At 34.3% G+C, this 12905-nt stretch overlaps 1 protein-coding gene across 8 annotated transcripts in view; it reads left to right on the top strand.

Moving 5' to 3' along the window:
* SOX6 (SRY-box transcription factor 6) overlaps positions 1-12905 on the top strand; it is a 588617-nt gene that overhangs the window by 249809 nt on the left and 325903 nt on the right. For all 8 annotated transcript variants that reach the window (XM_057507418.1, XM_036877042.2, XM_036877041.2 and 5 more), the window contains one exon: positions 9860-10067. In XM_057507418.1, the coding sequence (XP_057363401.1) occupies positions 9860-10067 (208 nt within the window). The remainder of the gene's footprint in view (positions 1-9859; positions 10068-12905) is intronic.

Genomic DNA, 12905 nt, shown 5'->3' with positions numbered 1-12905 from the left:
TAGACCAAGCTACTTTTGTTGCTCTTCTTTGGTCAAACGAGGCCATGAAGGGACTTCACTGCTAACAGAACAGAATCTCTATTAAGGAGCAAATGGATTTTACAGACGTTGATTGGGCTCTGATACTTTTTAATGTTAAGATTTGTAAGGTATGAAGAGCATACTCTGACCTATTTCTTTTACATGTGACCTCAGCCTCATCATTTTTAAATAGACAATCAAGACATAGTAATTATTATATTGATATTTGTTCCTGGAGGCTTAATTACTTCCTCTTTTCCTAGTGGATCCCAACTACCATACCTTTTTCCTAAAAGTTTTGTATCTTATTTTCTCTCTTTATGGACATTACTCTGATATGCTTGAGTGATTGTAGATTCCCCTTCCCCACAATGGTCCCACCTTCTGTCTTGAATTAAGGACAGGTTTCCCAAAGCCAAATTAAACAGCATTTCAGCAGATTACCTGTGTCATACTACAAGCATTCTTCTACACTGCCAACTCCAAGTTAGTGTCATACAACAGGTTCCTGGTACCTTCATTCTCCTGTTTTTAAGGCTATTTCCCTGTTTTTGTAGAGGGCGGGGAGTTTTTCACTTCACCTCCTTTCCTTCAGATTCTTAATTCTGATGTCTTGGATTTGTCCACTGTCTCAAAGTACTCTTCATTATTCCTCATTTGGGTGATACTTAAATGAGTTCCTGATGATCTGACTGATACCCATATATACTGATGTATATATAAATACACAGTTATTTTCATAAGTGCACTGGTATCTCTCAAATGGGGAAGTAAAGTAAGCAACTGCAAAGGAGAAGAGCACAAGAATAGACTTGCCACTAGAGTAAGTAGTTACCTCTTAAGAAAAGCTCTGTGGAGTCATTTAAGAAACTCCCTGCATAGAAGCTTGTTTGGTAGGAACTTGTCCAGTTACACTTCTCTAACATTTGAATAATTACACCCCTTATTCCCCAATGCCTCAAATTGTAGATAAAAAATTCTTGATACAGTGGGAATATTTTCCCTGGGACTATTTACAGGAATATAATTAAGAGGAAAAGGTGTTACCTCGTAGAGGGCCTATGTTCATCTCTACCACTAATTTTCTGTGTGACCTTAGGGAAGTCACTTTATAACTCCTCACTTCAATTTCCTTATCTGAAAAATGAAAGATTTGAACTATAATTACCAAGTATCCTTGATGTCTAACTTTCTTGGTTTCAAGGTTAAAATGGTTTTTAGCCAACTCACCTTTGCCTAGTAGTTTTGTTTAGGTTGAGTATCATATGGTAGTTTGAATACTAACAATTGTCAGGTGAAAGGAACTGCTTGGATAGCCAATGAATCAGCTAACAGCTGAACCTTGATAGAATGGTGCTTCTTGTGTTTAAGAATTCACTTTCAGATCTGCCTGCCTTAAGTCTTCTTACTCTCCATTTCCAAAAAGTTATACAGTATTCTCCTCGCTGAGGCTGTCTGTCCCATGACATTAGATCTTTAAAGTATGATATCTGAAAGGCAGAGATAGTGTGCCTTAATTCTTTGTTTTTAGACAATATTGAGTGCATTCAGTTCAGAGCACCACTCTTTAAAAGAGAAAAAAATTGGATTGGTGCATACTCAGGAGAGAATGATCAGAATGTGTGAACCGTGTCTTACAAGAAGAAATGAATTAAACAGGAATGTTTTGTCTAGAAAAAGAGAAGATAGAAGGATATAGGCGTGTGTATTAAAAGTACTGCTGTTCTGAGTATTTTCCATGAGAGCATAAAGAAGATAAATGATGTAGGTTGAAAGAGCAGGATTTGTATTCTTATAAGTAAGTATGTTTGACAACCCTCCCAAAGGTGGAATGCAGTGCTCTGGGAAGTGCTGTCTTCTGCTAGTGGAGATGTTTTAAGGAGAAGCCAAAAAGTCATTTGTCAGGGATGTCATGATAGCCACCATCACTGCCAGCACCACCACCATTTAATGAGCACTCACTATGTAGTAGGTACTATTGTAAGTGTTCTACTTCTATTAATTCATTTAATTTTCATAACAACCTTATGGGTAGGTTTTATACTGCTATTACTATCACACCCATTTTATAGACAAAGCAATTAAGGCACAGAAAGGTTAACTAATTTATCTGGGGTTATATGGGAGGAGTTGGTAAAGCTCAGATTTAACTGGAAAATTTGGCCTAGAGAACCTGTACTTTGTTAGCTATTATACTGCCTTTTCTTGCAAAGGGGATTCAAGTATTAGATGGGGTTGAGCAATTGAATTTTTGAGGACCTTTGAATCTTGGGATTTTGATTCTGTTTGTGAAGCTCATTGTGTATAGGTGATGCAAGGCTTTTCTTTGTGCTTGTCTTGCCAAGTTTGGGACTTTAATATGTTTTCTATATTTAATCTGTTCATTTTTAAATATCATGATGAAGCCATTTTAAAACTTTGGGTATTGTAATTTGTTTCTTTGAATCAAAATAGCATTTAAAAAAACAATAACTTTTTGTTCATAGACTTTAGGAATCATGACACTGTAGCAAATATTGGTAACAAATCTATATTCTGACACATCAGAAATACTGAACAGTATAGAAATAATGTAAAGTGGTGTGATGTTATTCTAACTTTGAGAATGCTGTGTAAATCAGATATATTCAAGTATCAGTTGTAATAAAAGAGAAAAAAGGATACACTTTGTTTCTCTGTTAGGGCCAGTGTTTCTTTTGTCAGGAATGATCTGGTAATTGCAACCAAATTCAGCATTTTCATTTATGTAATCTTTTTTGAACTGATGCTGTTCTTTAACATATGTTGCATTCAAGAAAAATATACTTTTCCTCTGTGAAAGAAACTATAAATGTTAATAATTTAGTTTTCAGCATATTAAAAAGGTTAGATTTCCTTTGTTAACAAGAAGTTATTGGAACCAAGATTAAATATCTTTTTCTGTCAAGTCACCCAATAGTGTTATAGTAGAATCCCTCTCAGATAGCAGTTGCCAGGGAATTTTTGGTTCATCAAAAAAAAGTTATTTAAAGTGGGGAATTGGAAAAAACAGTATATATATAGCAAATGTCTAACTTAATATAATATATTAAATATACATGTACATATGTAATCTATATAACTTGAACACTGAATTGAAACTTAAAATAGATAAATGCAGTGCATACCAAGGTGGGTGGAACCATCTGTACTGGCAGAGAAGACTGATCACTGACATGGTTGAGTTCTCAGTACACAGTTATATAAAACAAACAAAAACAACTTTTAGTTGGTTTTGTTATTGCTTAATTTCCTTATAGACATTGCATTCTCTTAATTCCCCCAGTCATAGACTACCAGGAACACACTTGTAGTTGGACAAATTGGGTTTATTATTCATTGTGATAGAGAGAACACACACCCTGGAGAACCATGGAGTGTCTCAGTAAGTGTTAGAAAGAACCTTTTCTAGGGTTTGTGCTTTGAGTGGTTTGGGGTAGAGCCTAAGGAAACAGAGATTGCTGTATTTGGGGACTGTCAGAAATCAGGGACAAATCTATGAATGTGTATCTCAATAAAGGACCTTGTAGGGAGGGCAGACTAGAGTGAGGATAAAGCTCTAATTTCAGAGACAGTATAACTAAAGTGGCGAACAAAGTGAAACAAAAACAACAACATACAGTGCAATAAAAAATGAACATGTTCAATTCAGCCTTGCTAATGGGTGGGCAAAAGAATAAGAGAGAATAGTATTTGGTCCCTACAATTATATTGGGCAGCAGGTAGGGAAGTTGATTTATGCAACTGCTTAGACAGGCCATTTCCCAACTCTTTTCCCAGCTGCAACGACTTCCGCTTGTATGTGGGTTTCAACTCCATTGTTTAGGGCCAAGATTCCATTCCTGACCTATGGTCTCTGGCTGTCTCAATTCTTAGCATCTTATCTGACTTTTGCAATCCCAGCCCATTGCTCTCCTTTGCTTTAGCATGGCTGCCCATTCACATTCCAGGTCAAGGTGCAGTTGGCAACTCAGTTGAATTAGAAAAGTAGTGTGCTATAGCTGCTCCTGGACAGAGTAGAGGCAATCAATACGTAATTAGGTTAAGTGGGAATTGATAGTATCCCTAGAAAAAGCTAATTACAAATGCAAAGGTTATGGGAGCTTTGTGAAGGGCTAGATCTGGGTGGAATTAGTTTGGGATGACTTTATAAGGAAGGTGATGTATGAGCATTGCTATAGAATAGAGTAATATAGTTTAGTATTTATGATTTTGTTTAGATGAATGAATATAATAAAAACCTAAAAATGGTGTCAGTGATTATCATGACTGTATTTGCAGAATTGAAAATTGGAACAAAGGACAACCGGGCAAAAGACATTTGAATTTAATAATAAGAGTAGTTATCATTTTTGAGTGCTTAGGTGACAGGCACTGTCCTAAATTGTTTATACATTATTCATTTCTTACAGCAAGTATTTGAATGTAATTAAACTCCATCCTATAAAAAGGAAGTCTAACTCCCATGCCCTTGACTGTGGCCCAGCCTTGGTGACTTACTATTGAATAGTGGCCTTGATGGTTTCATCTGGCTCTTTCTGGGGACATGCACATTTGGAGGACTGAACCACTTATGTAAGAAGTCCACCTAGTCTGAAGCCAGCATGTGGAGAGATTACATAGAGATAGAGGATATCAAAGACCCCCAGCCTCCAGCCCTGAACTCTTCAAGTGTTCACACCTGTGAGCAAAGAAACCTTTGAGATGACTCCAATCTTAGCCCCTGACTTAATGGCATCCTCATGAGAGACATTGGGACAGAACTACCCAGCCCAGATGCTCCTGAATTCCTGATCCACAGAAATCATTAAAGATAACTTATTATCTTTAGTGATTATTGTTGTTTTAAGCACTAAATTTTAGGGCGATTTTTATACAATAGATAACTAATATAAGGTATTTCTTGGTAACTCTTAGAGTTAATAACAAAGTGGAATTCCTATCTCAAAAGTAGGTGAAGTTTCTGGAAATGCAAGGCAACAAAAAAATTTAGAAGGTAGGTGTTATTGGAATTATGGCATCTTTTACTGTTGAGAGTGATTTTATTATAGCCCTGTGAAATGGAAAAAGCACTGCATTTGGTGTCAGAAAACCTACATTTAGATTTTAGCTTTGCCAGTTCTACCTGTACCAAATGGGGGAAGCCACAAGAGCTTCTCAGTATTACTATTCTTTTTCTTGCTGAAAATGAAGACGCAGAGCTTTGATATTCAGTTCTTGGCAACACATTTTTAGAACAACATAGGGAGATTGTATCAGAGGAGAATGGTGAAGGGTCTGCAAGCCATGTCAAATGAAAAATGGATATAGAAATGGGAGAGTTTCACCTAGAAAAGGCCCTTAATTTAATCTCTCACTTAAGATAGTTGAAGAACTTAAACATGGAAGAGGAAATTGGTTGTGTGTATCTTTTGAGGACAATCAGGAAACAATGAGTGATAATGACAAGGATCTAGATTTCATCAGTACATTGGTTCCCTTTCAAAGAATTATCCTTATTAGAAAATATTATTTGAGAGCCTTCAATTGCAGAAATGCCAAGGAAAGAAAGCTCAATTATTTTTTCTGGGTTCAATACAGGGAAACTATAATACGCTAACTCTGTAGACATCCTGGAAAAGGCCAAACTATGTTTTATAAAATTCTTTTTCTTATTTCCTCCAAGCATCTCTTTATAAAATGATTTTTATTTTTCATTATTACATAAGCTTTATGTTCAGTAGTGGTAAATTAGAAAACAGAGATAAGCAAAAAGGGAAATAAAAACTACAAATAAACTCATCACCATTTAGAAATTACTATAAGTATTTTGGTGTGTATCTTCCCAGATTACTTTTTTGTATGGACACATTTACCCTTACGCACACATACAACAAAATTGAAGTTATGTAATAAATACTACAGTATATATATTTTCCATTTACTATAATAACTTGTAAATAAATTATGTTTAATAATAAATATTTAACTTTAAAATTGGTATTTGTTTTCTGTTTAAAAGTATTATTGATGATAGAACATTTGAAAAGAAGATAAAAACTACCTATTTCCCAACACTTAGAGGACAATTAACATTTTGTTGGATATTCTTTTGTCTTTTGCACACAATTTTTTCTTAAATGTATATTGATATTTCTCACATATTTTTACTAACAATACTTTATGAGTATTCCTACCTGTCATTAAATTTTCTGCAAGAATATGATTTTCAGTAATTTCAGATTATTCTACCATATGGATGAAACCATAATGCCCTCAAATAATCCCTACAATTGGACATGAAAGTTGACTCTACTTATTCGTCATTATAAGCAAAACTTTAAAGTAATTAATGTTATATATCTATTATATCAATAAAACTAGAAAAAACATTAAAATAAAATTGCTCAGATTTTTCAGAAGTTGTAATTCAAAACTGTGTTTAATTGATTTCCAGTGAAACGCTCTTTAGATAATCTGAATCAATGTTGCTTTAGTCCTTATACTGGGATTGGGATCCTTTTAAATAATATTATGAAAGTTGGCTTCAGTTAGATTTGGTGGGACCACTGAGGTTAGAGGTTGAGAGAAAACAAATGTAGACTAAATTTTCTTTGGATGAACTAATGCTAACTCAGAGCCCCATGTGCTCTGCTTTTAGTGATGTGCATGTGTTCAGTCATGTTATACAGTGGTTGTTTTCACAAGAAAGATCAAAAGAAGAGAAGTAATCTCCTTTATGTTATTTTTAAAAATCACAACCAGGCATCTTAAAAATTTTCATAATTATATCAACATTATAACATTAAAGCAAGGCACATTTATTTCATTGCCTTCTTAGGGATCAGTGTTTCTTAAAGTGAGGTCAGAATTAAAAGACCTGTGTATCAGAATCACTCAAGATGTTCATCAAACTTCATATTCCTGGGCCATACCCTTCAGGGTATGGGAGAGGTGAGAGAATCTGAAGTTTAGTGGACTTGCCAGGGAATTCTACACATTGGAGCTTGAGAACCACTGCTTTAGGGAAATATTGTCTCGAATCTATCCATAGCTGTGCTGCAGTGACATGCTTTGAGATTTGAATAGATATTATCATTGGGCATCTTGCCTCAATTGGTATTTCATAGGACCTGTTTTGTTTTAGGAAATTACAGAATAGTTGAGCTATTTTTTTCTTAAGAAAACTTACTTCAAAACTATGTAGCCCCCTAGAAAAAAACCTTAGAGATCCTTTCTTAAGTTTCTTTTTCTAATTTGACATATATTGCTTTTATCCAACATTAATCTCTTTATTGTAAGTGTTTGAATTTGTGTGCACCTTTACTCAGATGAATTGCCTATAGGCCTCCATTCATGAAAGGCTAATATTTCTTAAGCTTTAGCAAATTAAAAAGTGAGGGCCAGGAATAAGAAATTTTTCCCCTTACCATTGTTCCTAAGGATGGTATAAGATGACTTAATATGATTTAGGCCATTTATGATTTCATCCACTTCCTGTGTTGGTGCCTTGGTGACTGACATATTGCAAGTAAATCTTGTAGCTTTCTTGGAGATATTATGACTTTTTAGCTTCTTGCTCTCTGCTTCTTGGTAACATTGAGCCACTTTGCACAGATGATGGGGCTGAAGACAGGATGGATCAGCAATATGGGAACTCATGGTTATTGTCTGTACTGTAGGCTGGCAGGGACCACATTCCTATGAATAGTCTATTTCACAAGTAAGTGATGTGAGTGAATATGACTGAGATTAGTCTGAGAGAAGAAATGGGACTATATGGAGCCTAAATACTCTAGGGACAACTTGAAGTTGTTAGGCTGGAAAGCCACTCCTAGCATCTTTCAATTTCAATTTGGGAGTGATGGGAAAATCCTGTTTGTTATAGTCAATGGTGAGTCATTTGTAGGTAACCATTTCCCCATAGCTGTTGTTTTTGACTAGGTCTTTAATTCCTTAGGTTGAGTCAGAGTTAGTTTTCGTTCTTGATTTACGGGCTATAATACTATAATACTTTGCATTTGAAATGTAAGTGACTGAAGCATGATTGGTCAAATGGTGATTATTGGTCTTAAAAATCCTAGGTCAGGTTTCTGATAAGGACACTATTAATAGGTCAAAATGGCTTTGGTAAACATATTTCACACAAATGTCACAAGCATCTGCTCTGTGCTAGGCATTGTGCTAGCAATGGCAATAGGGAGAAGATTAAGATTTGGCTCACAATATTTTTTAATAACTTTTCTGAGATACAAGTACCAACAATTTACCCATTTAGTATATACAATTTAATGGTTTTGGTATATTCATAGACTTCACAATATTCAGTGTAGTTTAAGATTGATAGCACTTTTTACCAAACAATTCCTTAGGTTCAGAGGGGAAAAAAATGGTTCCTTGGTTCCATTCCTAGATCTGCTCCTTCCTTCAGAATAATAGTACCTACCATCTGTTGAACACCACCTCCCATGAGCTCAGCATTGTGCCTAGTTGCTTTACAAATGCTGTCTCATTATATGCTCTAAATAACCCTGAAAAGAAGTTTCATTCCTATGTTACATATGATGAAAATAATACTTAAATACTTAATCTAACATTTATTGAGTATAATTATCTCATTTAATATATCTGGAAACTTAATTGTCTAGATGCCATTTTCCTTTTTTTTTTTGAGAGGGCATCTTTCATCATTTTCCTTTTTTCCTCCTTTTTCTACTTGATATTAACTCTATAACTTTTGCTTCATGCTTCTTCCTTTTCTTCTTGTAGCTTGCTTGGACTTCTTTGTGGAGAGAGGATATAGAAGCAATAGATTTTCAAGCTTCTGATAAAAATCACAAAGAATAGATGCTTTATTTGTTTGCACAATTTTTTATTTGTGTGAGAGAATACTCACGCACAGTCAGATAAGGTGATGACAGATAAGGCAAGACTACTGATGGACTATGGCCAAAGAATAGTTGCTTGCAACCTTCAGTTCTGATTTAGAGAGATTTAAAAACATTTTCTTTCTACAAACTTTAGGTGTTTATTTTTCAATCCGAGATTTTCATTTTCTCCTTGAAGGTGGTTCTAAGCCTCTTACCAGTTAGCTAACTTCTCTGTATGTGATATAATTCTTGTACAAACGTTTGTATAACAGACTTGTCCTTTTGTAAAAAAAAAAAAAATCAAACAAACATAAAGACATTTTTAAGTGCTGCATGAAAGGTGTGTATGTGGTGAATTATCAGTGGTAAGGATAAAGAACAGAAAGAGGTTTCTGTAACTTTTAACAGAAACCAATTTTCCCCAAACCCCAGGAGACAAAGATACTCAGGTTGGCTAACTTTCTGGCACTGATCTAGATATTTTATATATTTTCTGGTGAACAATTAACATTGGATATTGAAGCTAATTTCTTTATTGGTTCTAAATTCAAGGATAATGTTTCTGTGATACACATATTTTTTAGGCTGTGGAAAGATTATTATTACTAATAAAAGTGTCAGTTGAAAGAAAAACTTTACCAATCCTGGTAATTAATAATTGAATCTGAACCATTTTAAATGAAGGGTGTGTAAATGAATAAAAATTCAAAATATTCATTTAAAAATTTAAGTTTCAGAACCACCTAGGATGCTTTCTAATTTAAAAAAAACCAGTTTGAATCTGCAATTTCTGGTTAGTTCCTTTGAAAATTATTTCTTGAATATTTACTACTTTTTAAGCAGAGATTGTTAGCACAATTTATTTGTCCATCTAAGCATCATACACTATTATTCTGAGTTTGGGATTTTTTCTCCAACAATATGCAAAGAAACAAAAGTTCTAATGGTTTTCTTTTGTTTTGTTTTTCTAGGAGTCAGAGAATAGTAAGTTATGTTCCCTATATTCCTTCCGAAATACCTCTACCTCACCACATAAGCCTGACGAAGGGAGTCGGGACCGCGAGATCATGACCAGTGTTACTTTTGGAACCCCAGAACGCCGCAAAGGGAGCCTTGCCGACGTGGTGGACACACTGAAGCAGAAGAAGCTTGAGGAAATGACTCGCACTGAACAAGAGGGTATGTCTGGATTTAGCTGTTGGTCTTTGTTCCTTCAAAGATTCCAAGCCTTAAAAAGAAAAGTGAGTGGGATTTCAAGGGCCAGAGAAGTGCTTTATTGGCACCAGCTAGTGAAAGTTATTCAGAGGCAGAGGTGACCATAGCGATAGCACATTGTGATCCATTAGGAGTGTTAAGTAGATATCTCCATTTTTCAAAAACTTTGTGCATTTTATTTGGCTTTATGATAACAAATCAAGGTTTTAAACTGACTGCAATCTTTGCCCTGTAAAAAGGTAGTATGGGAATTTTCCCAGTTGCAACTTTGTTTTTCATTTTTCTTTCTTACTTCCTTGTGATGAGTAGTGTTTTATTATGAAGATAACAACCGTTTAAAAAACAAACAAAACAACTAATTTATTTCTCCTCATTTTTACAGATATTGTGCATTTATAAATATTATTATTTTACCTTCAAATGTTGTACAATTGAGTTGAGAGTTTCTAATATTGTTAAAGTTCAATGTTCAGTGAGAAGAGCTTTGACATCTACTGCAACATCCCACTTCCACCTTACTTATTCTTTTCATAAAGTTCACTTAGATTCATGTAGTCCTAAAAAACAGGTAAAGAAGACTCCCTAATAATATTTTTAAATTAAATAAATCAAGTCAAAGTGATTACTATAGTTTTATTTTTTACATATAGATTTTAGACTTAAAAATGTAGGGTAATTAATTGTTCTGGGTTTACTACTGACATTGTGAGTTAAAGTCAGGCCTCTGTGGTACTATAGGGAAATGTGGATTTGATATAAGGAAATTTTTCATGTAACTTAATTCCTGTAAAGGCTCAAAAACTTATGTTTATGTTTCAAACTAATGTTTGTGAAAGCTCCAAATTAGTTTTTGTGAATGTGTCCATCACATCAATAATTTTTTGTGGAAGTTTCTAAAATGTATTACATATTTCCCTGTCTTACAAACCAGATTATATGGTAAAAAATGTAAATTTTTTTGATGACTCAGTGTCATGACGCAGTAGACTATGAATTCTTATGCCTGTCTAATGACTATGTGACCCTGGGGAAGTTCTTCAGTCTCCCTTAGCCACAAAATTTAAAATTTTGTATGTTACTAATACCTGACTTGGTAACTCAAACATTTTTGAGAATTAACTATAATAATGAATATAAATAATATATTTGAGGTATTGTGATGATTGTCATATTATAAATGTCAATAATTTTACCATGCTTAAATGTAATGATTCCCCTAGAGATTGTCAAGATTATTAGGACTGTTTGGTGTTATGTTTATTTCTCTGCAATTACAAAACTTTGGGATTCTTGGGTCTGCTTGAGAGAGGGATCTTTTTTGGTGTGTGTGTGGGTGGATTGGTTCCTCCTTCAATATCAGGTTGAAGGCTCTTACTTCTTAGTTGTGAATAATTTCTAATCTGTTTCTTCCATTCATCGATCAATTATGAAATAATATGATCATAACATTCTTTACCATATTTAAAGTATGGACAGATATGTCTGGGTGAGTTGCTGAGATGTTCTGTGTAATATGTATGATTTTCGGTTCATGGGCTTCATGTTGACTCTTCTGGCTGCTCAGAGACTTTATTTTCCTCATTCTTGGCGATGTTCTAGAAACACCTGAGGTTGCCAAATCAGTGATCTCTGAATAAGTGAGATTGCTAGAGTACTTGTAATTTTGATTCACCAAAAAAAAATGGTTTTAGTTTTATAAGAAAGTGGTTTTCAAAATACTTAAGAGGGCTCTTTAGTGTAAAAATTTTAAAAAATAGATTTGTGATGATTTTTTCTTTGTTCTGGACTGTTAGGGAACTTAAAATTATTTTTATCTCACAATTGATGGTTAGTTTTCTATTCTTCCTGTTCATGACTGTGTGTTACAGATTTGATGCAAGAGAAGCCCTTATAAGATGAGACTTCTAAGAGTCCTTTATTGCTATATTCCTACTTTTAAGGAATGTTTTTTATGTACTTAGAAAATTTTCATTGTTTTCTAAAGTACATATATTTTAGGCATCAGAAAGTCAGGCATTTTTAGGTACATTAATGTACATAATATATTATGTACAAATATGAAGTGATGAAAACATTCTCATCAAACTTACAGATTCCACAAGTCTGGAAGGGACAGTGAATATAATGTATGAAAGAAACAAAGCTCAAAAAGTTTTGAAAAACTGAAAATATGAACTTAAAACTAACCCATCAAGACAAAATTTAGTAGGTCTTATTGTCAAGTCCAGAGGTTGTGACCGAAACTCCTAGGTGCACAAGCAATTACTGAAGGAGATTCAAATAGCAGACACATAAATTTTAAAAAGCTATGAATTCAGGTGATAGAAAGCATAGTGAGGTCAGCATCATGAATATTGCCAAAAAATTGCCAGTGCCATCTCATTCAGCATTAGTAGAATTACAGTATGTAGCATTCAAGAGGTGGTAATCCCTTAAACTTCCTGCTCAATAGAATGCATCTGAAGTACTGGGTTGAGTTGAGAATTTTAAGAGGGACTCAAAAACAGTGGGATATTCCCAGAGGATAACAATAGACATAACAGACACACAATTATATCAGAGGAATGGTTTAAAGAACTCGTAATATTAATTGCAGAGAAAAGAAGATCAAGAATGATATGACTGTTGTCTTTAAAGATTAAAATCATATGGAGGATGGATTGGGTTTTTTCTGCCTAGCTCCCTGGGGCCAGAATTATCAGGGAACCAGATTATTGTTTATAACAAGAGCTACTATCTAACAGTTGTAGCTGTCCATGTATGGAATAATTTCTTTGGAAGATAACAAATTGTTTGTGGAGT

Source organism: Manis pentadactyla, chromosome 9 (genome assembly GCF_030020395.1).
Source record: "Manis pentadactyla isolate mManPen7 chromosome 9, mManPen7.hap1, whole genome shotgun sequence".
NCBI lineage: Eukaryota > Metazoa > Chordata > Mammalia > Pholidota > Manidae > Manis > Manis pentadactyla.
Note: the sequence above shows the minus strand (reverse complement) of the source record. Positions and strands in the feature narration are given on the sequence as shown.